The 24,041-nt window shown below is 34.8% G+C and overlaps 1 protein-coding gene across 21 annotated transcripts in view; it reads right to left on the minus strand.

Annotated features, from left to right (window-relative positions):
• Positions 1–24,041, minus strand: part of BLTP1 (bridge-like lipid transfer protein family member 1) — a 194,398-nt gene that overhangs the window by 147,563 nt on the left and 22,794 nt on the right. For all 21 annotated transcript variants that reach the window (XR_011436204.1, XR_011436205.1, XR_011436203.1 and 18 more), the window contains 7 exons: positions 23,375–23,453; positions 22,201–22,265; positions 10,933–11,119; positions 8,077–8,158; positions 7,509–7,702; positions 5,421–5,500; positions 3,435–3,585 (listed from right to left, as the gene is read on the minus strand). Coding sequence is in view for 17 of the 21 variants with exons in the window: in XM_023636601.2 (XP_023492369.2) it covers positions 3,435–3,585; positions 5,421–5,500; positions 7,509–7,702; positions 8,077–8,158; positions 10,933–11,119; positions 22,201–22,265; positions 23,375–23,453 (838 nt within the window). In the remaining 4 variants the exon portion in view is untranslated. The remainder of the gene's footprint in view (positions 1–3,434; positions 3,586–5,420; positions 5,501–7,508; positions 7,703–8,076; positions 8,159–10,932; positions 11,120–22,200; positions 22,266–23,374; positions 23,454–24,041) is intronic.

A 24,041-nucleotide genomic window follows, 5' to 3' on the forward strand; every position in this document is an offset into this window, starting at 1 on the left:
TTTGGAGGCTAAGAGCCTAATATATTTGCCTACCCTTATCATTTGACAAAGATGAAAGAAGTGAAGCAATTTTCAATTCATGGTCAAAAATAGTATAATGTTACTCAGACATTCAGAGAAGGTGCCAGTTTGTGGCTTTTTAACAGGAAGGGTTGAGGAAGGAGTCGCCAGTAACAGGAAATGCTGCTTGGAATAAATAAGACTGGGAAAAATTAGATGAACAGAACAAAATTTGTAAACCCATCAGACTATAACTTGCCATCATTAAATAATGTGCATGAAAGGAAAACAAAGTTCTGCAAATGTGCTAAGACACAAATATATAAAACTAAAACTCTTAAACTTTTAACGACAAAGAATCCAATATGATCATCAGATGGTCATGGACTACACGGTGGGCAGAAGAGCACTGGACTTGAAGGGCTGCTTTGACTCTCGGCTCTGGAGGCTGCAGAAGATCTTCTACACTATCACTGCACTTCTCACAGGTAGGATGAGTTCACCACACCTGCCCGTCTATCTCACTGGGTTATGATGACCAAGCATGAAAATATAAATGAAAACACTTAAATGAACGCAATGAAAGGCCAGACGATGCCAGGAATGTTTGCATTATTGAAGTTATCACCTAAGGATTTAGGGCAAACCTAATAAAGTTTGTATGTCAACTCTGCCATGAAAACTCTTAAAAAGAAAATATAATGAAGGAAAAGCTGAATATCTTAAAATTCAGAAAAATCATATAAAGGTGACAGAACTGACATCAAAACCTACAAGCTAAAAGGTCATGCTACACCAGAGATCAAAAACTTCTCACAATGCTGAGTGAACTATCCAATAGGAAAACAGCTGAGATTTCTTCCCATACTTCTTTTTTTTTTTTTTTTTTAAAGATTTTATTTTTTTTCCTTTTTCTCCCCAAAGCCCCCCAGTACGTAGTTGTATATTCTTCATTGTGGGTCCTTCTAGTTGTGGCATGTGGGACGCTGCCTCAGCGTGGTTTGATGAGCAGTGCCATGTCCGCGCCCAGGATTCAAACCAACGAAACACTGGGCCGCCTGCAGCGGAGCGTGAGAACTTAACCACTCAGCCACGGGGCCAGCCCCTCTTCCCATACTTCTTACATTAACAGGTGGATACTAAGAAAACTGACCTTACCATCCATTTCTGATTACAGTTCACGTTTGTGTAGAAACTGAGTATGGGGATGGAGAAAAGGAAATGGCTACAAAAGAGGAAATGTACCATTTGTAAATGTAAGTGAGGAAATAAGTATGACTCACGTTAGTAAACTAAACCTATGTGAAAATAAATTCTTTTTTTTTTTTTTAAATAAACCTGAATGGTTTTGTTAAGTCTAGGTTAAGAAAGGTATTGCTGTTCTCTCCTGACAGAGTCAGGACCTATTGAAGCGAGTCGGGTAAAGCAAATTTTTCTTGCATGTTAACTTCAGTGTCATTTCTCTGTATAATACAAAGATCACCCCAGAAGTGAATATGACTGTATATTAAAAGAATTTTAGTTTGGACTTTCATGTAAATATACCCTAATACTTTTCTTTAATGTAATAAAATTAATATAGTTTAAGAAGAATCACACTATATTCAAGTACTAGAAATGTAAAAATATTTTATATGTCTTTTTAAAGCTTTCTTTTAATTTTTTCCTTTCAAATCTAACAACATGTAACTGTTACTTAATGGAATGTAGAAACCCTCATTTTCAAGTGTTCCACAGTGAAGATAGCATGGCTTACTGTAGGAAAAGTTTTATCATAAAAGGAAAATTTAAATCCAGTAATTTTAAAAGAATTTGCTTTCTAACCTGAAATTTTAAGCTCTGTTTACTTTCAAGTCAAATAAATAAACTAACCCAGAACTTAATGAAGTACTGTATTAGCATACTGCATGAGTTTACAAATAACACACTTACTCATTTACCATATAATTGTTAAATAGCTACTTAATGGGGCGGGTATTCCTATATATTAGAGATATCAAGATTCATGGAACACAGTACTTGACAAAGTATATAATTCTTCTAACAATGCCAGGTAGAAAGCACTTTTTAAAACAATTAAGTATTAAAAGATAAGTATCAGCACTCTTTCATTAGTCCATTAATGGCCCAATAATATCTGCTTTGGTGAATGATTTGGTTTGTACTTCTCCATTCAAACTAGTTTATGAACACAAAAACTAAACTAACTTTAAGAAATGTCTATTTACATAAAAATTTAGATGTTCCCTCATCATGAGTGGTAAATGTCCCCTCCTTTGTTTAAAATTCTTCAATAAGTAGAAAGATGCTCATAATATATTAAAAATAAGAATTGTTCAAAATTAATAGAATGACTAAAGAATAAAAAATCCTTTCAGAAACTCTCCATCACCTCCAGTATAAAACCTGTATTTCTCAACTACCTACAAATCTCTTAGAACCTATAGAACTTAAAAGACCACTCTCCGCTGTATCATGCATTTTCAGGATTCTTCCCTTGCCTCCATTGTTTATCCTCCTCTCCTTTTCCTGGCTAACTCTTATGTTTCAAAATCCAACTCACGTGTTACCTCTACCAAAAAGCCTTCCCCAATTTTTCTCTCCTCTAATCTTTAATATGAGTTATGTACCTGTTGTGGGCGAAATTGTGTCCCCCTAAAAATTCATAACTTGAAGTCCTAACCCTCGCTACCTCAGGATTTGGTCACATTTGGAGATGAGGTCTTCAGAGAGGTAATGAAGTTAAAATGAGGTCATTACAGCTGGCCCTAATTCAGTATGACTCGTGGTCTTCTAAGAGGAAATTTGATCGCAGAGATCCACAAGACACACAAGTGGAAATGCTATGTGGGAGGCACAGGGAGAAGATGGCCATCTACAAGCCAAGGAGAGAGGCCTCAAACACATCCTTCCCTCATGGCCCTCAGAAGAAATCAACTCTGCCAACACCTTGATTTTGGAATTCTAACCTCCAGAACTATGAGAAATTTTTGATGCTTGGTAATGGCGGTCTTAGCAAACTAATACAGTACCTTTCCAAGTTCTTCAAGACTTTTTACTTAACTCTCTTATAGCATTCATAAAGCTCTTTTGTTCCTTTTCCCCCTACTAAAACTGAACTATGTATGACGTTTATGTCTGAATCTCCATGGCCCCAACAATCCCTGGCATATCTGCTGTGTACAAAAGGAAAAACAAGGGAACTAATAAATATGCTGCTCGTTCACCATTTTTCTAATGAATTTGTTCTGCCTTTGGAGCAAATATGCTTATGCTAATTTCTCTACAAACAGGTTATTAATTGGATTAAAATGTTTAGTGATATCTTATGCTGCCACAACAGCTTCTAAAAATATTAACTATTTCTAATAAAAATTATAGTATTATCTCAATACATTTGAAATACTTTTTAAAAATATAATTTACTCAAATACCTCTGCCTATCGGCCCATGGCCCATAGTTGAAATCTGTTCCTTTACCGCAAACTATATCCAGTCCCCAACATGGAGGCAAATCTTGTAATTTGCAATCCTCACTGCTCATTTCTCCTTCAATATTTTCTTCTGTTTCTTCTGGAACAAGTCCTATATTGCAGAATATACAATATAAAAGCAGTTACTTAAAATAACCATTAAAAAGCTTCCTTAGATCAGCAGTTCTAAAAATTTTTTGATCTCAGAAACCCTTTATACTCTTAAAAATTGAGGACCCTAAAGTGGGTTTTTTGGTATTATATCTATCAAAATTCACTGTATTCAAAATTTAAATTGAGCAAAATTTTTAAAAATTTTATTTTTAAAATAACAATAAACTCTACATGTTGACATAGTGAAATGTTTAATAAAATTTAATGAAAATAACTATACTTTAATGAAAATTTAATTAAATCAATTTCATTTTTAATGAAAATATTTTTTAATCAAAAACAACCATATTTTCTAAATTAAATTAATTTATGCAACGTGTCGACATTGTTTTTATTTTGGCAAATCTCTTTTATGTTCAGCTTAATAGAAAACAAGTGAATTCTCACAGCCACATCTATACTTAATCTAGAGTTCAGTGATTTGAAAAAAACCTAGCCTCACACAAACAGGTAAATAGAAAAGGGAGGAGTATTTTAATAGCCTTTTTAGATAATTTTGGGTATTCTTCTTTGACACTACACCAAAATTCAACAAGTGGTAGGTTTCTTAAAAGTTAGGTGCAATGTGGAATCTGAAACCTTATCACTTAACTTTTCAGACTCTGACACATTAAAATTTACTGATCTCTCTTACAAGGAGAGAGAGAAATGTTGAATAAATGTTTGAATAAATGTTTTACCCATGGTATGACTTTATAACACTATGCAGTGGTCATTTCATCATTAAATATTTTAAAAATCATGTCTGTTAATATCATTGGTAGTCTCACCAAAAAAGTCATCAGACTCATAGTGGCACACCCATATTTTCCAAAATTCTAATTTTCACATGAAAGCTCAAAACCATAGTTTGGCTTTAGTTGCTCTTTCAAGTAAAACTGCTGTTTCATGAGAAGAGTAAACAGTTCAGCTTGGAACTCAATCACACAAGTGCTTTTCCTCAAAGCACCAATGTGCTTTGCTATGCAGCAGAAGTGCATTATGTGTACCTGCCATTTTATCATGCTGAATATTAAAAGTTTACTCAAAGGTCAAGATTAGGTCAACATAATTTTTACTGCTTAATCAAAAACACTTTAAAGTGATACTCGCATGTGTTGTTTTACTGTGAACATGTGACAGTGAAAAAAACAGTGATTACTAGTACAGTTTGGAACCACTGCCTTGATTCATGCTAAGGCACCACCAGTTTTACCCACCATTGCTTTTGCATCATTAGTGCAAAGGTCAACATGGTGAAAGAGGCAAATAACATTCTAGTTTTATTTTGGAAATACTTTGACCTCATAAACTCCTTGAAAGATATAAAAAGATCATAAGTAGAAAAAAAAAGGGCTCAAAATTCAACGTTTAACTACCTTTATCAAATTGAAGACACTTGTGAAGCACTGTAACTAGCTGGACTTCAATCCTTAAACTTTAAACTTCAAATCTAACATAGTGTGATTTTTTTCTAAACTAGCATGAACTACCTTAACTAGCACCACATTCTCTAAAGGTTTTCACTCATCGTCATTTGTATTCACTATGTTTGAGGTATATTTGTGAAAATGGAATTTAAAGGAACAATTACTACATTGAAACACTAAAGTAATATGACAACTTTTGACAAACACCACAGATATGTTTTAGGCAGGAATTCTTACATCCATGTTTACCCTCTATTGATGCTTATTTATATTCTAAGTAAGGAGACTTAAATATGATTAGATATCAGCATTTCATAGAAGAAACAGGAGTGTGGCTATGAAACATACTTTCAAAAAATAATACCTGGCTCATCCATGTAGTAGTAGATGTCAACATCATTTGACTGCATCACCACAAAACCTTCTCCCATTAATCTTGGTGGTCTATAAGGAGGAGGGGGAAAGGCAGACTAAGTACATCTCCAGAATATAAAATGTTGAGTATTCCGATTAATGGTGGTAATAGGTGAAAAGGAAGAGGGAAAGAAATCTAAAAAGCAGTCAAGTGTAGCATCTTGAAAAGAGAAAACAGCTTTCATATATACAATAAATTCTTCCACAACTGTTTTCTATATTAGACTAAATAAAATGGTAGTGAAAATTTTTTAATCAGTAAATTGGTTCAAGAAGGAAAAAAAATTTCTTTCACATTTTTCCTTTTAAGTTTTGAAGGAGCGAAATCAATTCAAAACAAAGCTTAATTAAATACAACAGAAGAACAATGATTATTGGAATAGAATAATCATATTCTGCATTTCCAACAATAAATTTAAAATTAAACTTAAAATTCAATCTTTTTATGTTAATAACACTACAAAACTGAATAAGAAATATTTTATATATCTGCAAAATCAAGTATAACCTTTCAGAAACATTAAATAAGAAAAATGCTGTCATTTTTAACAACTTCATATTACCTATTTCCAACAATATTTAGTTGATCAACTTGAAATAAATTCAAAGCAAACATCTTGAATTCAAATTCTGGAATGAATGTTTCTCTAGCATCAATTAATTTCTCACAAACTGTTAATCTTTACCTTCTTTAATAATTTTTCTCTTTGTCATACACCACAATAGCTTCCTTCCATATCAAAATTAACTTCTCAATCCTTAGATAATATAGTATACACAAATTCAGCAATCTTCTTCTAAACATGTATTAAATCACAAAGGCTAATGTTTAATCTCATCATTTAATCTCCACACTTACTTTTGAAGAGGGAAAAATACAATTTTAAATCTTTTTATACAAATTAATAGAACACTTTTTTATCTTACACTTAGTATAATTTTCAGAATCCAGATTTATTTATTAAGTATTATGACTTTTATTCATAAATACAGAATTGTGTGCATGGCCCACAATCTGGAAGATGTTTAGCAAAGACTGTGATCCTGAAGAGTGAGACCAGGTAGACCCACACCCTCCCTGGTGCTCAAACAGGGAAAATCTCTCTATCGTTGCAGTCCATCCCCAGAAAATCTAATAGCAAGCTAGCCAAAAGTTGGAACTAAAAAGGAATAACCATGCTTCTCACAACCTCACAAACTTTATATCGCCTACACACAAGGGTAAAAGCTGAGACAGTGGAAATTCGTCATATGAACACAAACTACACATATTCAACCATATAGCCTCCTTTACCAAAAAAAAAGAGAGATCGAGAATAACATAAAGACTACAAGAGCCTTCATCCCACCTGTGAGTGAGTGGCCTGGAGTCAGATGGGAGTTACGCTTCTGCTGTTCCCTCAGGGTCCCGGTCCACTCGAATGGAACTATCCCACCACAATGAGGGTGAGTCTACTCTGTGTGATTAACACAACACGTCTCCTAAATGCAAGCAGCTACTTCACTGAAGGAAAGCAAATCTGGAAAGCTAGGTGGAAAACTGACTGGGACTTGAACGTCAAGCGAGTTCCAAAACTGTACTATCCTAACTTCATCAGTTTTCCAAGAGTGATTTTGACTCGATTGTCAACTTTTCATTAACTCAAAATGGTACTCCACTACAATGAATTTGTTGAATTTACTATTCATCTACCCTTTCTAGAAATAAAAACCTACCTGTAATGTGTATTTTCTAACATACAAACATCAGGGCTTAATTCCCCAAAATAAGTTTCCCAAATAAGTGAGAAGGAGAAAAAGGTGGAAAAATTACAGCTATAATCTTATAGAAAAATATTTAAAATTAGAGTTTACCAATGGATAGCATATCCATTTATCTTATAAAGCAGGACTATGCTGTTAATTGATTTAACAGAGAGAAATATATCTACAGATTGCCCAACTTGTAGCAAAGAAATTAAAAGGACACAAGAGATTCTAATTGATATCTATATTAAATATAAAGAAGTTATTTGTTATTTTTATAAGACTTTCTTACTCATCATTTTGAAGGCCAACATATCTTGGACTAGGAACAAGCATGACTCGAACATTTTCAAGCTTTCCTTTCACAATATGCATGAATTGGTCAAGATGACTGGACGGTGGTTTTGTAGTGTAAGTTAAAAAAGCATCATCAAAGTTGATGCACAGAGTTTGAGGTTGGTAATGATTTCCAAAGGCCAAACGCCCCTAAAAAAATAGATAAAAAGATATTATGCCATACTATTGAGGCCACTTTTATGTTTCTTAGCTGATCTAATAACAAGAATTTTCAAGCAACAACTAAATGATTGCACTTTAGCACTATATACTATTTAAATTACTCCACTGATCAATTTAGATCAGTATTTTAAAAAATTTAAGCATTTGTGAATAGATAGCCTTTAAAGTCTAAAAGATTTGTGCTAAAATTGTATTGGTGTTAAAATAATTCTTTTACACTGTGTGAAAACTAGAACCAAAAAACTCTACAAAATTACTTTCTTAAATGAAAATTATATTTTCAAAAATAAAAGGGTCTGTTAATAATCCACCAAACATTAATTGTAGCAGAATTTACTTACTGTGCTCACATTGACCTTTATGACTGGAATAAGCGATCTCCATGAAGATGTGGGGTCTTGAGATTCTGTTTTTACTTTAACTCTGAGAAGAAAAAAATTAAAAAACTGACATATACAAGAAAAACTTACATACTTGAGGATATGGGTGACCTCCTCACAATATACATTATTAATACCAGCTGTACCTTTCCAAATACATCTAATGACTGCTCCAGTAAACAAAACAATGACCATCTAGCAGCACACAATACACCTAAAATGTCTCTTGGAAAGCAGTCTATCATATATCAATTTATAGATTGCTAAGCTATAATAACAAAACTATTTTTAGAATGACAAGTTTTAAGGACAAAAGTGTAAATTGTGCTATGCTGTCATTACATCTACCATTGATCCCATTACACTGCAACATTTTATAAGACCGCCAAATTATTAAAACAAAAGACCAAGCTACAAGTCACTTTAATGTTTTCTACTGTTTTAAGCACTTCTGACAACTCAGCTGATCCTTTTCCTTCCCTACCCCCACTGCTTCATTCCAAAATAATTTCCTCTCAATAAAATGAAAATGATAGGATAAGAGTAAGAAAAAGCACCTGGCCATACACAAAGTACACAAAATTTAAGAACTGAAAATTTCACAGCAATTCACTAAGGATTTCAGATGAGAACTCGAGGTATATCCTTCAATAACCTGATAATCCTAAATCACACTTCTGAGGCCACATCCACTAAGGTGGCCCTTGGTGCGTAAAACTAAGTTCAAAACTGACCTTACTACGTCCCCCAACCTCCTCTTTCTCTAAGGTTTCCTGACTAACCAAGACCACTGCTGAAATTAGAAATTTTGATTCATTGTTGACTCATTCTTTTTATTCATTCTCCACATCTAATCTGTCTTACGGATTCATGTGCCTAAGTATACCTGGAATCCATTTACTTCTCTCCCTTCCCTCCTTGCTACCAATCCAGTTGATGATCATCTCTTCCCTAAATTGTTCCAACATCCTTCTATCTGGTCTCCCTGCTCCCAATCTTATTTCCTTTCAATCATATCACCGCATTACTGACCTGGAGTAAAGCCAAATTTCTAACACCTGGACCCTGCTAACCATTTTAGTCTAATTTATCCCCACCTCAAGTAAGCCACTCCAGACTTAGTAAACAACTTCTCTATTGCATATGATGTTTCTTCCCTATGCAAGAGTCTTCATCTCCTTCCTTGCCTAACTCATTTACCCTTCAGGTTCTAGCCCTCCCTGATCCTTCTAGGTGTGCCCATAGAAATTCTATTCTTGTCCCTCTGGTAATACATCTTGCATTAAAATTGCCTATTAACTACTCTAACTCCCAAACTAGGCTATGAATTCCTTTAAGACAGAACAGTTGTCATATTCCCAGTATCCCCAGTACCTTAGCTCAGTGCCTGGGACATAATATCCATTAAATATTTAATTGAGAATAAATGTCATCATCTACATAGAAAAAAACAACTACTAGGTATGCAAGGCTGGTTCAATATTCAAAAATCAATTAACATTAACAGGCTAAAAATGAAAAATCAAATGATCGTATCAATAGATGCATAAAAAGCATTTGATACAATCCAACACACATTTACGATTAACATCTCTCAATAAACTAGGAATAGAGGGAACTTCCTCAACTTGATAAAGAATATCTACAAAAAACCTACAGTTAACATCACACTAAATGGGGAGAAACTAGAAACTTCCCCACTAAGATGAGGTATAAAGCAAGGATGTCCTCTCTCATCACTCCTTTTCAACTTCAAACTAGAAGTTCTAGCTATTGCAGTAAGACAAGAAAAGGAAATAAAAGGTATACAGACTGGGAAGGAAGAAATAAGACTTTCTTTATTTGCAGATGACGCAATCGTCTATGCAGAAAATGTGAAAGAACTGACAAAAAAACTTAGAGCAAGTGACTACAGCAAGGTTACAGCATGCAAGGTTAACAACAAAAGTCAATCACTTAACTATATACTGGTAATGAACAAGCAGAACTTGAAATTAAAAAAACAATACCATTTATATTAGAACCACAAAAAATAAAATACTTAGGTATAAATTTAACAATTTATGTACAAGATCTACATAAGGAAAACTACAAAACTCTGATAAAAGATATCAAAGAACAACTAAATAAATGGAGAGGTATTCCATGTTCACAGACAGGAGGACTCAAATTGTCACGATGTCGCTTCTTCCCAACTTGGTTTATAGTTTCAATGCAATCCCAATCAAAATTCCAGCAAGTTATTTTGTGGATATCGACAAAGAACTGATTGTAAAGTTTATACGGAGAGGCAAAAGACCCAGCATAGCTAACACAATACCGAAGGAGAAGAACAAAGTTGGAGGACTGACACTACGCAACTTCAAGACTTACTAGAAAACTACACTAATCAAGACTGTGTGGTATTGTTGAAAGAACAGACAAACAGGTCAATGGAACAGAATAGAGAGCCCAGAAACAAACAAAACAAAATTGCGTATTTGTATATTCAGCCTTAAATATGTACATGTATGTATATATTTATGTACATGCACTCAAAAGGATAAAAAGCAAATTGATAGTAACAGTACTTATCAATATGGAGGGAAGTGGGACTGGTGAGCAGGAGTAGAGTAGGATTTTTTTTATATTACATATATATAATTGTGTATTATTTGAATTTGTTAATGAATTATATAATTATTTATGTGAATAAAAGTTTTAGCTAAGCTACAAAGAAAGATTAGGCTGTGTTTAGGTGAATAGTGTCAATGATATTCTAATAAAAGCAAATGTTTAAATGTTGGAGATTAATAAAATTCAAGTATGACAACAAACCTTTCAATTTTGGACTGAGTTCTTGTTCTTCCATTTTCCCGTGTTTTATCATCCTCTTTCTTGGGTGGAATTATTGTTGGTTCCAAACCAAACAATTCTTGAAGACGTCCATAAAGATCCGAACGATTATAGACATGAAATTCAAAGTCATTGACTGTGATGTATAATCTGGTTTCTGCTTTTGGATCTAAAGACACCAAGTGCAAAAAAAAAAGGTTTAGTCAACTTTTTAAAAATTTTAGTCAAAGTTTTTATTCAAGTCTCTCTTCAAAGCTAAAATAACTCAAATGATTTACTTTAAAACAGAATTATGTGATAAAGAGAATTATATTAAAAAATATATAAAACACTAGCGAAAGAGAGAAAAAAGGTGATGTCACTATTTTAATTTAGCATTCTAAAAACAACCCGAATTTCTAGATTCTGGTTGTATAACAACAAAAGTTAAAGTGCCACTTACAGAGTCAAAATAAAACTTTACCATAATTACCATAAACTTATACTAAAATAAAAACAGTAAAACGTTCAAAGTAGGACCCATTTAAACATCATTTAGTATTTGAGCTTTTGTATCATAGAGACTGGGATTTTTCATAAATACTAGTTTGTTTTTAAAAACACAATGCTAAAATAAAGATTTTATGAACTGTAGACTTCAAACAATCTTCTCAAATAAAGACATAATTACATTAAATACAAGGAACAATACTAATTAACGAATCCATCTATAAAGTGATAGATGATGCACTTCCTTCTGCTTAGGAAATAATCTAAGATAGTGCATCACATGTCAACAAAAGAGGGTCAGAAAAAAGGTACCTAGTCAGTACTTTCTTTTGTCAGGAATCATACATGTCTGTTTTTGAGATTTCTTTTTTAACCTTTATTCATTTTTATCCCTATCAAAAATGGGGATAAAAATGAATAATATCCCTATCAAACAAATTCAATTGAAAAGCAATTAAAGTTAGATATAACCAGTTAGAACAGCTTCATTTTTAAAAATGGGTAAAGAGAATTACTATTAACTTTCATCTTAGTAGCTTAAGCTGTGATTTAAACATGCAGTATATACCTTTACTAAGGTACAAAATTTCACCAAAATTTATTTCTTCTTATCAGCAAAAAAGCATATGAAATGTCAAACACCCTAAAACTAAATATAAATTTTAGTTTAAATTAATAAATTAAAAATATACTGCCACTCATATCTCAAAAACAAACTAAGGAAAATGAATCAACAACATTCACTTTTCACACAGTAAGGCTACTCCAATCTAGGTTTTTTTCCTCATTACTTCCTAACACAATTGAGGAAAAAAGATAAACTCAATCTTTCAAAAAACTAATGTTTAGAAGCCATAACTTTTCTGGTGTTTTTAAATAGCTCTTGACCTATGTTCTCTATTTCTTCACATTTACCACATGACTAAAAGCTAAGACAATTCCCTAAACTATTATATCAAATGTTTGCCCATTTTTCTTGATGCAGGTCAAATTCTTAAAATTAAAATAAAAAGAAGAGGAAACACGCTGGTTTTCTAATACATAGGAAGTATTTTAAGACGACGATAATAAATATCATTATCCAATTTCAAATAAGTAAATCAAACTGCATCACTCATTAGGTTTAAACCCTACCTCAACAATCACCTTTGAGCTCTCGCAAAAATGTCAGGGTCAAATATCCAGCAGTTTAGTCAAACATCTCCAATTTGATGTCTAACAAGCATCTCACACTTGACATATCCAACCAAACACCTGGTTTTCCCACCCAAACCTACTCCACAATATTCCCCCTCTTATCAATAGCAAGTCAACTTTTCAATCACTCAGGCCCAAAAATTTGACTGTTCTCTTTCACGTCCCAGATATTATCAGCAAATCTTATTAGCTTCTCTTTCAACATATATCCAGAATCCAACCACTTCTCACCACTCTGGCCTGAGCCACCATCAACTTGTACCTGTTTCAACACAAGAGCCTCCTAACTAGTCTCCCTGCTTCTGCCCTTATTCTCCTTATGCCTGCGCTTTACACCTGGGCCAGATCTGTCAAAATTGTTAACTAAAATCACGTCACTCTTCTGCTCCCTAATTTTCTGATGGCTTCCCCTCCCATTCAGATTAATACCAATGTCCTTTAAGTGAACTATAAAATGCTACAGGATCCACACTCTTTTCTCCTCCTAATCCTTACTCCAAGTAAATTAGCCTCCATTTTGGGATTGAAACAGGTAAAGAACCACCAGGAAATGTTCTTCCCTCAGATATCCACAACTCATTTCCTGACTTGCTTCATGTTTCTAACTATCCCCTAACGATGAGGCCTTTCCTGACTTCCCTCTGTGAAACGGCATCCTCCCTGAAAATGTGCACTCCCTATTCTGACCCTGCTTTTATTTTCCTCGATGCCATATTTTCCTCACTCACTCCTCGATGCTATACATATTTCCTTGCTAATTATCTGAATCCTTCCCAACTTGAATGAAGCAAGCTCTGTAAGATGAGAGACTTGTTTTATTCACTGTTCCATCCCCGGTGCCTAGAACAATTCTTAGTATGTAGAAGGACTCATTTATATGAAAGAATAACAAAGCATCTTGCCACAAATCGTACTCCTAAGTAAAACAAAAATATCCACAAACAAATAGATCTTAGACTTTTTGAAAACTCAACACATGAAAGCATAATAAATTCAAAGGGGAATATTCTTCTATTCCCATGTTGATCTATACAAGTAGGAATTAACTTCTATACAATTCTTCAAGGTCATAAACAACTCAATCAAAATTAAATCATTTGTTTTCAAATTTACTTTTGGACTAGTCTACCGTGATCCCTGAATACAAACGCCCTGATCACTAGGAACAGGCTATAAAGGCCCGTGGATGAGCTGCAGAAGCAGTAAGAGGGAAAATTAAGAGTCTGGACTGGCCCCTAATTGGATCAGCTGTGATGAATAAACAAACGACGACCGTATAAAAATGGAAACAGGGTTACTCTTAACTTCATCTCTAACTTGCTAGACATGCACAACTGATTCTCCTTTCCATATATAACTGATATGATAAGAATACAGCTACACTGACTTGCGAAGGACACCAAGGTATTTATGTCTGAATTTTGACAACACTGATAAATACTAAAAACTTAGGGGCTGGCCCCCTGGCTGAGTGGTTAAGTTCACGCGCTCCGCTGCAGGCGGCCCAGTGTTTTGTTGGTTCAAATCCTGGGCGGGGACATGGCAGTGCTCATCAAGCCACGCTGAGACAGCGTCCCACATGCCACAACAGAAGGACCCACAACGAATATACAACTATGTACCGGGGGGGCCTTGGGGAAAAAAAGGAAAAAAATAAAATCTTTAAAAGAAAAAAAAACTTAATAGTAAAACACTGCAAGATCCCCTCAACAATCCCTATCTAATTTTCCCAATTTTTTTTTTGCATTATTTATTATTGATTGTCACCTCCCCCTACCTCACTGGAATGTAAACTCCATTAGACAGGAGTTTTTCCTGTGGCATTCCTAAACATGCCTAAAACAGTGCCTGGGACCTAGGAGGTACTCAATGAATATGTTAAATCATTAAATAGAAATAATAAATGGGTTTTTAAATTTTAAGTAAGATTGAACAAAATGCCTAGACCACTCTTTTCCTTCCAAAAATCACTTTAGAAAAATATCAGGGGCCGGCCCTGGGGCTGAGTGGTTAAGTTCACATGCTCTGCTTCGGCAGCCCAGGGTTTCACTGGTTCAGATCTTGGGCGCTGACATGGCACCACTTGTCAGGCCACGCTGAGGCGGTGTCCCACATGCCACAACTAGAAGGACCCACAACTAAAATATACAACTATGTACTGCAGGGATCTGGGGAGAAAGAACAGAAAAAAAAAAAAAAGATTGGCAACAATTGTTAGCTCTGGTGCCAATCTTAAAAAAAAAAGAAAAATATTGAAGAAATAGTGAGGCTATAAGCATTTTAAAAGCAACTTTTGGTTTCATCTGTTAAAAGAGAAAGATTTAGCTGAGTTCACATCTCACTTTTTAAATCTCTTCTATCGTTTCTATTTGTTTCACCTGCATTAGCAATATTCCAGCCAGCAAGCTACGTGATTAAACAGTAAATCAGATCTCCAAGCCTGGCTGATTGCCAAGTTTACATGGTATTCTCTCCAGAGCCTTTGCCCAGGATCTCCCCTGTCAATAATCCCAGCTTTCTGTCATCCTCAGGACTACTGTACGTGGCACTATCCCCTCCATCCCTCCACACCCATCCCAATGCACACAGACATGCAAAGAGGCAGGTTGCCCAAAGCATACCCAAAGAGGCAGAGACACAGGAAAAAGCACAGACGCAGAGGCAGGCATTCACACACAGGTACACTCATGAACACAAACACAGAACCACTCACAAAGACAAGCACACACATGCACATACTCTCATGCATACAAGTACTAGCACACTCACAGTATCATCCTCACAGAGGTAAGTACATACAGAGCCCACATGCAGAGGTACCACACACATAGGCAGGAAAATCTTCCCAAATCAACAGGACACATCCTCATAAATAAAGATCTCCCCTAACAGACAGAAGAGCACCTTCCCAAAAGACAGGTTCCTAAGGCATATATCTCCCACATATAGACATACATGTGTGCACATGCACACTCACACAATTTCTTTAAAAATTAAAATAAGTTGGGGGTTTCTGCACTGGATTCTCCAGGAACTGGAGAAAGGCAGTAAATAAACAGCAGAAAGGATATAAGATTGGATCCCAGTAACACCACTTACTAACATTGTGGGAAAGTACCTAAAGCACTCTGAGCCTCATTTTTCTCATCTATAAAGTGAGAATTTCCCTATCTACCTGTAGGATTACTATACATAAAAAGTGAGTTTCCTTGTCTTCGTAGATTCGTAGATCAAATTCTTACTAGTCATATAAATTGTGTATTCACTTTTGAATTACACTGAACTGTCTTCTTTCTTTTTCATACTGTGATATAATGTTCATAATAATAAACGCTGCTAACCTCTACCGAACAGTTGCCATGTTCCAGGTACTGTTCTAGACCCTCTACCCACAATCTCATTCAATCCACCACCTTTGCAGTAGGAGCCCAAGATTACACCACTAGGAAGTAGACTGGAATCCAGGTTCTAAATATTGGCTCTTAACCACAAAATAAAACTATTTAGTAATGACTACTTCAGAAAAAATGTTAATAGACATAATAACATATAATAACATAACCATAGACATAAAAGGCAATTAACAAGTGTTTAATTTATGGAGAAAGGAAATAAGTGAATGTTGTAGAGTCGCTTAATTCTCCTGAGCAAAGAACTAATTAAGACGTCTTGTTTTCCAAAAGGAAATTAGGAAAAAGGCACTTATTTAATATGTAATTGGGACGCATAATATTTGTAGTAAAAAACCTAAAGTGCAGAAGTGCTGCCAAGGCCTCGTAATACTTAGAATCAACACCTAGCACAAAGACAAGATAGTCAACTGACCTTTTAAAAATTTTTCAGGGATTTTTATTTCCTTTATTTAACAACCAAATAAGATTCAGATGCTACAAATTTAAAAATACTAGATTATATTAGGCTAAAACTTCTAAGCAACAAAATAACAGAAAGGGATATACTTTACCATCTTCCTTTCACTTCTTAACAATGTAATAATTCCTCTGGATAAGAAGGATGCATGCCTAGTTACTAAGACCAGTATTCATTTAAATACTATATCTTCATCTATTAAGAGGGAACTGGTCCTATTTATTTTCCAAAGGATAGCTTAAAATCAACTCTCCTAGAAACAAAATAAAGATGTCTGAACTTTAGCCTCATTAATTGGCCTTTAGCCAACAGCCATCTATAAGAGATCACTAATTCATGACCTCGGGGAATACTTTATAACAAATTCCATGGTAAACAAATTAAACGTGTTCTGCTTCCTTTTTTTTAAGGTTTAAACTGACAACTGACAATTTTAAATCTGCTCCTGGCTTAAACATCCCAACCAAATTCTATGGTATAGAATTTTCAGCACTGAACATAGTTCTTTTCTCCTAACAGAGCAGTTCTAAACTTCATAATGAAATCTTGGCCTTACCCACAGACAGCCCTTAGCCCACCTCCTTGGAAGGCTACCGGTCATCTCTCTCTTAAGGCACACGCCCCAGTTAGGCTTCCAAATTTTCCACCAAGAAATGTCAACCATTGCTACTTCCTGTTTAACTGTCAAAGCACATGAATCTGCCCTTAATCAGCAAGAAATAATTTCTAGACTGTAAGGTCTTGCTAGTGAATATAATCCACTATTTTAATATACATTCCATAATACTGTCCAACTTTTTAATCAAAAGCTTAGTTTGCACACTGTTCATTCCTCTAGGTGCTACATTCTAAATTCTGTCCCTGAATCATGCTAGACTAATAATACATTTAGACCAAACCACGTATTCCTGCATTGCAACTTGGCCTTGTGTCTCTACCTTTGAAGGGTGTGACAGTGAGCATGTTGTTAAGAATGTTATCCCTTATAACAGAGAATTTCTTTTAAAAGCATCTGAAAGAGAAACTTCTTTGAACATTCACCAAAGCTGTGCTCTTCTTGATGAGCACATAGATTTAAATGTTAAAATGTAGGTAAAACATTGAGCAAATAATTAGAATTGCAAAAGTGACAACTGATAAAGTCCATCAACTTTTAACGTCACTGTAAAATGGGGGTGTAGAAGATTTTTCCTATTGCAAACTACTGGCACACAAAAAATGGAAAAGAACAATCAAGACAAAATAATATCCTTAAATATTAAGAAGAACAAAAGACAGCCAAAAATTATGATAATATTTACGTTCTACATTATGGAAAATTAGAGAGAGAGAGCAGAGACATAGAAATACATTAAGAGTGACAAAAAGAATTCAAGACACAAAGAAATGATGGGAGAGCCAGTCAAGGAAAGGCCAATATTTGAGCTATTTAATTAATCTGGGGTGTATGAATCTGAAGTAGTGATTACATTTTGCTATATCCTTTGAAATGAGCTTAGTTCATGTCACTCCCCTGCCCAAAAACCCTTGAATGGTGGTGGCTGCCAGGTGTTCAATATTCTCCATAACACAGCTTCCAAATTATCCCCTATTCTTCCTTCATCTTACACTTACCACCAAATTGAATTATTTGTTAATTTCTAAACATCACTCTGTTTTCCCACCTCAACGCCATTGGTCAAACGTATTATTCCATCTGAGCTACCCTCCCTTCCACTCCACCTCTGCCTGACATAATCCTACTCACTGCCCCCATCATGCATCCTGCTTAAGACATGGGACTTTCACAACAGCCCTGTCTACCATTTTGCCTCCTGACAAATGGGCAGAACTTTAAACATCATCAAACCACGATCCTGCCTGGGACCACACCAAGTGGTCCATACCAAAGTTGGTAATTTTGAGGATGGTTCTCACTATTTTTCCTCAACACACACACTGCTCCCTCTCTCCTTTAATTATAATTGTTTATATTCACATACTTCCCCAAATAGATTCAAGTAACACCCACTTACTCTGTCTTTTTTTTTTTAATCCCCTCTTCAGTTTAACACAATGATCAGTAAAGTGAATGCAAAATAAGTACCTGTTAAATAAGGTAATGATTTTTATCAAAAGCTACCTATTTCATGAAGCACCTGAGTCAGTTACTCTTGACCTCATCATTCACATATTTTGGTGAAAAGCAATCTACTTTAAGGAGAGTGATATTTCATAATAATTATTTTCTTCAAAAAAAAGCTATAAACAACTTAGGATGGTATTCCTCATGTCTAAGAACATTCTGAACTGGGCAATCTCATTAGGCTGAGCTTTAAAACTTGCAGTTGCCTCTGGATACTACGAATGTCTTCATTTCTCCCATAAGCTGCGATCAATGTTTACAGATAAGAATTTCCAAGAATCCATTTCAGCCACATTTGACAAGCCTGTTTTATAATATAAGGAGGACTAGAATTACATAAGCAGACCTGGGTTTTAGTTCTGGTTTTTTCAGTTATAATCACAGGAATTTCTGTTTTTCTAGCTGCAAAATGAGGGATTTTGAAAACATTAGTTGCTTCCAAATTGATAAGAAATTTCAATTTTTTATAAAAACAGAGAAAACTGGTTGGTTCGAACTTGATTCCTTGGAATCTCGGAGTAAAGAGCACAGGATGGGAGTGGTGACAGGTCAAACGGGCCTCCTCACCCTGCCATCTCCCTACGGCTTTATCAGTATGCAAGAATATCTTAAAACACTAAAAAAAATTTAGAATAACATTTCTAATATAAATATACAAACATACAAAAAGGCATTTTTTTAAAATTACAAACCAGCTAAACAAATAGAACTTTTGTTTCAGCTCCACTACAGCCTTGTTAACAATAAAGCTTATGTTAACTAAACATGTGGGAAAAAAGATTAAGTGAAAACAGCAAATCATCTATTACAAAGACTGTCAGATTACCAGAAGTATGACATTCAGGGAAAAAACACGGTCCTAAAGTAAATGTGTCTCTAAGGGACAAAGTACATGGACTTTACAAACTAAATCAGAGACAGAAACACTGGGCCTGCTCAAATTTAAGCAAGTGTGTCAAAAGCTGGGACTGAACTCAAAAGAATGGAGCTTAAGAATAAGCTTCAGGTGTCACTGAAGCATAAGTAAAACACCTTATTTAAATGCCAACTTTAAGGCTTTTAGCCTAATACAATACAAAAAGTTATTAAGAATATTGTCTCCTCAAAATTTAACATGGATAAAAGTGTCGAAAAGTAACTCAAATTTTTGAATTTATTCATATTTCATGAAAGGTCAAAATTTAAAAGATTCCCAGTGCACTAACATATTGACTATCTAAAGAACATTTTTTTCCTGTGAGAATGCTTAATAGCAATTGCTGAGGAAAGAGGTAAAAAGGCTGGTTTAACAACTGATATTCTAAAATCTCAGACCAGAGACTGTTAACAACACACAGCCATCCTAAATCGCAGATGAGATGCAACGGGCCGATGCGCAACTTCCACAGAATACTTTTACTATGTGAAGTCACTCGGCCTCTCTTCAAAATTACCTAAGAAACAACTCCAAGTTTTAGAAAACTTTTTCCAGACATGAAATCTGCCTATTATTCTTTCTAATCATTCTGATTTCACTAACTCTTCAGATGCCAAATTCTAACCCATTTACGCCAGACTTTTCAAGGTAGAGTAATATTTAAGAGGGAGAAAGCTATGTGGGAGAAGGGAATGACAGTAAGAAGAAAGAAGACTAAACAATAGTGAAGTAATAGTGAAATCTAGAGTAATTTAGGCTAGAGCAAACTTGTGCTAGGTTTTAAAACTTTTGGAACTTTAAATCCATTTTCCCATAGAGCAAAGTTATAAATCATGGTAAGATTTCTAGGTAAGCCCATAAAAAGAAGAGCAATATGTAACCAGAAAGTTCCAAAGTTATACAGAACCTAGACACCATTTCAGAATCAACACAGGGTGCCAGGGCTTCATCCTCTTTCCACTCTACATTCAAAGGCCCCCAACCAAAATCTTTTACAGGGGCCGGCCCCATGGCCGAGTGGTTAAGTTCGTGTGCTCCGCTTCATCGGCCCAGGGTTTGGATCCTGGGCGCGGACATGGCACAACTCATCAGGCCATGTTGAGGTGCCGTCCGACATGCCACAACTAGAAGGACCCACGACTAAAATACACAACTATGTACTTGGGGGCTTTGGGGAGAAAAAAGCAGGAAAAAAGAAAAGAGTGGCAACAGTTGTTAGCTCAGGTGCCAATCTTTTAAAAAAAAAAAAAACAAAAATCTTCTAGAACAGTAGTTGTCAAAGCATGGTCTGGGGACCTTTGGGGGGAATCCCAAGACCCTCTCTGGGGGAACACAAGGTCAAAACTATTTTAATAGTATTATTATATTAAGATGTTTGACTTTTTCTCTTTCTCCCATGAGAGGACAGTGGAGTTTTATTTTAAGGCTACCTGATGTATGTTACAATAGACCGAACACAGCAGAGGTGAGAATCCAATCATCTTCCATTAGGCCAGACATTTAAAATATTTGCAAAACATAAAACAATGGTACTCTTCTAATTTTTTTTGCTTTAGAAAAGTTATTTTCTATAAAGTATGTTATTTTAATATGTAATAGATCTATGATACAAACTTTTAGTGAAATAAATGTTTCTATAATTATCAGGCTTAATTTTGAATGCAGTAAATAAATAAATATAACAACATAAACAAAAGCTCTTTGGGGGGCCAGGCTGGCCCAGAGGCATAGTGGTTATGTTGGCGCAGTCCACTTTGGCTGCCCAGGGTTCGCAGGTTTAGATCCTGGGTGCAGACCTACACACCATTCATCAAGTCATGCTGTGGTGGCATCCCACATACAAAATAGAGGAAGACTGGCACAGATGTTAGCTCAGCGCCAATCTTCCTCAAGCAAAAAGCAGAGGATTGGCAACAGATGTTAGCTCAGGGCCAATCTTTCTCACCAAAAAAAGAAAGGCTCGTTGGGGTCCTCAGCAATTTAGAAGAATTTAAAAGGTTCTGAGACCAAAAAGTTCGAGAATCACTATTCTAGAAGTAAAGACAAGGTCAATTCTCCTTGAAGACACCGGTTGGGTTAATGTAGAGTAGGCAAGTTAGGGGCACAGACAGGAGACTCTATAGTCACGAAATGAAGACCGGAGGAAAAAATTCTGAGATGATAAAATTCTGATGATAAAAAGCAGAAACAGAAGATACTCTAGAGCCTGAAATTTTTCTTTTCTGCTGATCCTTACCATAGTAGATAAATGAAAATTAGTAGTACTGTCAGATAGAAGTATGAATAAAGGCATGGAGGCTGAAAAGTAAGAAAAGTGTCTTGGAAAAATGATTAAAGAGTGCTCGGAGGGCCATTTTAACCACAGAGTGGGGTTAGGTCCACTGATGTTAGAGGAGGAAGGCTAGAAATGTGGGTAAGGGTCATAATGAGGAGAACCCTGAACAATAATAGGCTAAAGTAACTAAATTTAGCCATGCAAGAGAAAAGCTAAAGGATTTTCAGCAAAGGAGTGACAAAATAAGAGTTTTGTAAACTCCAAAGCTTTTAAAAATATTTTTATCTATTATACAATTTGAAACATTTCAATATCCATAAATGAAAACTCTGATTATAAGACTGAAGATTTCAAACACATGAAAAAATGAAAACTCACCATGTTGCTTCTGCTTTGGGTTATACATTTTCCACCACCGAAAAATTATAAATCCATCTTGAATTCTATGCAAGAAATGAAAACTTCAGTAAGAATTTACTTAACTCATTTCTTAGCTTGTTATTGTAAAAGGCAAGCAACTGATAATAAGGAAATAGAGAAAACTCTCAAAACACTGGCATACCTAAATGTTTCATAATCTTCCAGTTAAAAAAGGAAAAGAGAATTTGGATACCTCTAAATTAGTCTCTCCTATTTAGGTAAAATGTAATATCAGATTACATTTAACAGGAAAATTAAATGCTAACAGGAAAAACTTTTTCTTTTTTAAATATTTTTTAAATGGTGTTAAAATTATATAAACAAAAAGCCAAATCTTGAAAAGGGGTCTTATCACTCTAAGGGGAAACTTTTAAAGATAGTCCACTTCTGTAATGACATATCACCTCATACTCCAAAAGAATAAACTTACAGCCTCTTAACTTTTTACTTTGAATTAGGAAACAATTTTAGACTCACAATGAAGCTGCCTCTACTATTTTAAGTGATGTATGAATGTCGCCAAACCCCAGCACCTCTCAACTAATTCAAAATTTTCAAGTTCTAAGTAACAAATTTTAAGGAAAAAAATCACAGTATCGAGTAAGCTTTTCTTTCAAGACTTAAAGAAGAGAGAATATATTAAACATAAGAATTATCATTTCATATTATCTTCAGAGTGATGTTTCCTACTTAAAGTAAAATTAGAGTTGCTAACACATGCTAAACAAGTCTAAAACTTACTACCTATAATAAGGAGGCAACAGATGAGAGTTATCAACATCTCTGATCCTTGCTTTATATAACAAATGACCACCATGAATTCTACAACAAAAATGTCTCAATTTTTCTTCCAAGGAGGAAATGAGACTATTCATTTCTATAAAGTGCTATTCGATAAATTTTTTGCCAACCTAAACCTTAGCTAAATTAATCCACTGACTAAAACATTTTAAAATATCAATTCACCAGGTACAATTTACTGAAAAACATAATTTTTGATTAATGATTTTACTTGAAAAAGCAGTTTTATATGAAAAAGCAAGTCATATTAAAGTATCATAATCAGAAAAATTTTTACAATATTTCAAGTTTGTTTAAGATGGGTTCTTTTTTTATTTGCTTTGTTTTTTACCTAATAGACATGTCTTCTGTAATGTAATAGATCTCACGGACCATGACTTTTCCAGAAAGAACAGAGAAAGAAAAGGAGCCTGTTGTAGGAAAAAAACAATAGTGATTAATGTAATCGTTTAGACAGATAGTAGAGCCCTTAAAGCTTAAAATAATCTTAGCATTCAATTTGTTCAATAATTAAATGTTCTCTCCCTACTCCTGTCCTGATACCCTTACAGCCTTACTAATTTTCTAACATTCTTTCCTCAAATATAACAACAAGTACCATAAGTATCATCACTAGGGACTAAGCTACTAAACAACCATATGAGGACATTAGTTTAAAAATCTGCTTCATGTGGATAATTCCCTTAATTATGCACAGCCATTAAATAAACCCAAAGCAGTATTTGGGTGACTCCAGGAACCAGTCATTGCCTCACATTAATGGAAAACTACTATGTTTGAGAGAAGTTTTGTTTATGTCCACTAAGAGGTACTCAACTCTAAGGACGGTTAAAATGGTTCTATTCAGGGATGCTTCACCCCTTTTCCCCACTGGTTTAGGGCTTTCCAAAGCACATAGCTTCCTGAGACGTCATCCTATCTCTCTGCAACTTCCCACTTATAAGTAGTCAGAAACTAAATTAATAAAGAGGCCGAAAAATGAAATACACAAGATGATT

This window comes from Equus caballus, chromosome 2 (assembly GCF_041296265.1).
Source record: "Equus caballus isolate H_3958 breed thoroughbred chromosome 2, TB-T2T, whole genome shotgun sequence".
Classification (NCBI taxonomy): domain Eukaryota; kingdom Metazoa; phylum Chordata; class Mammalia; order Perissodactyla; family Equidae; genus Equus; species Equus caballus.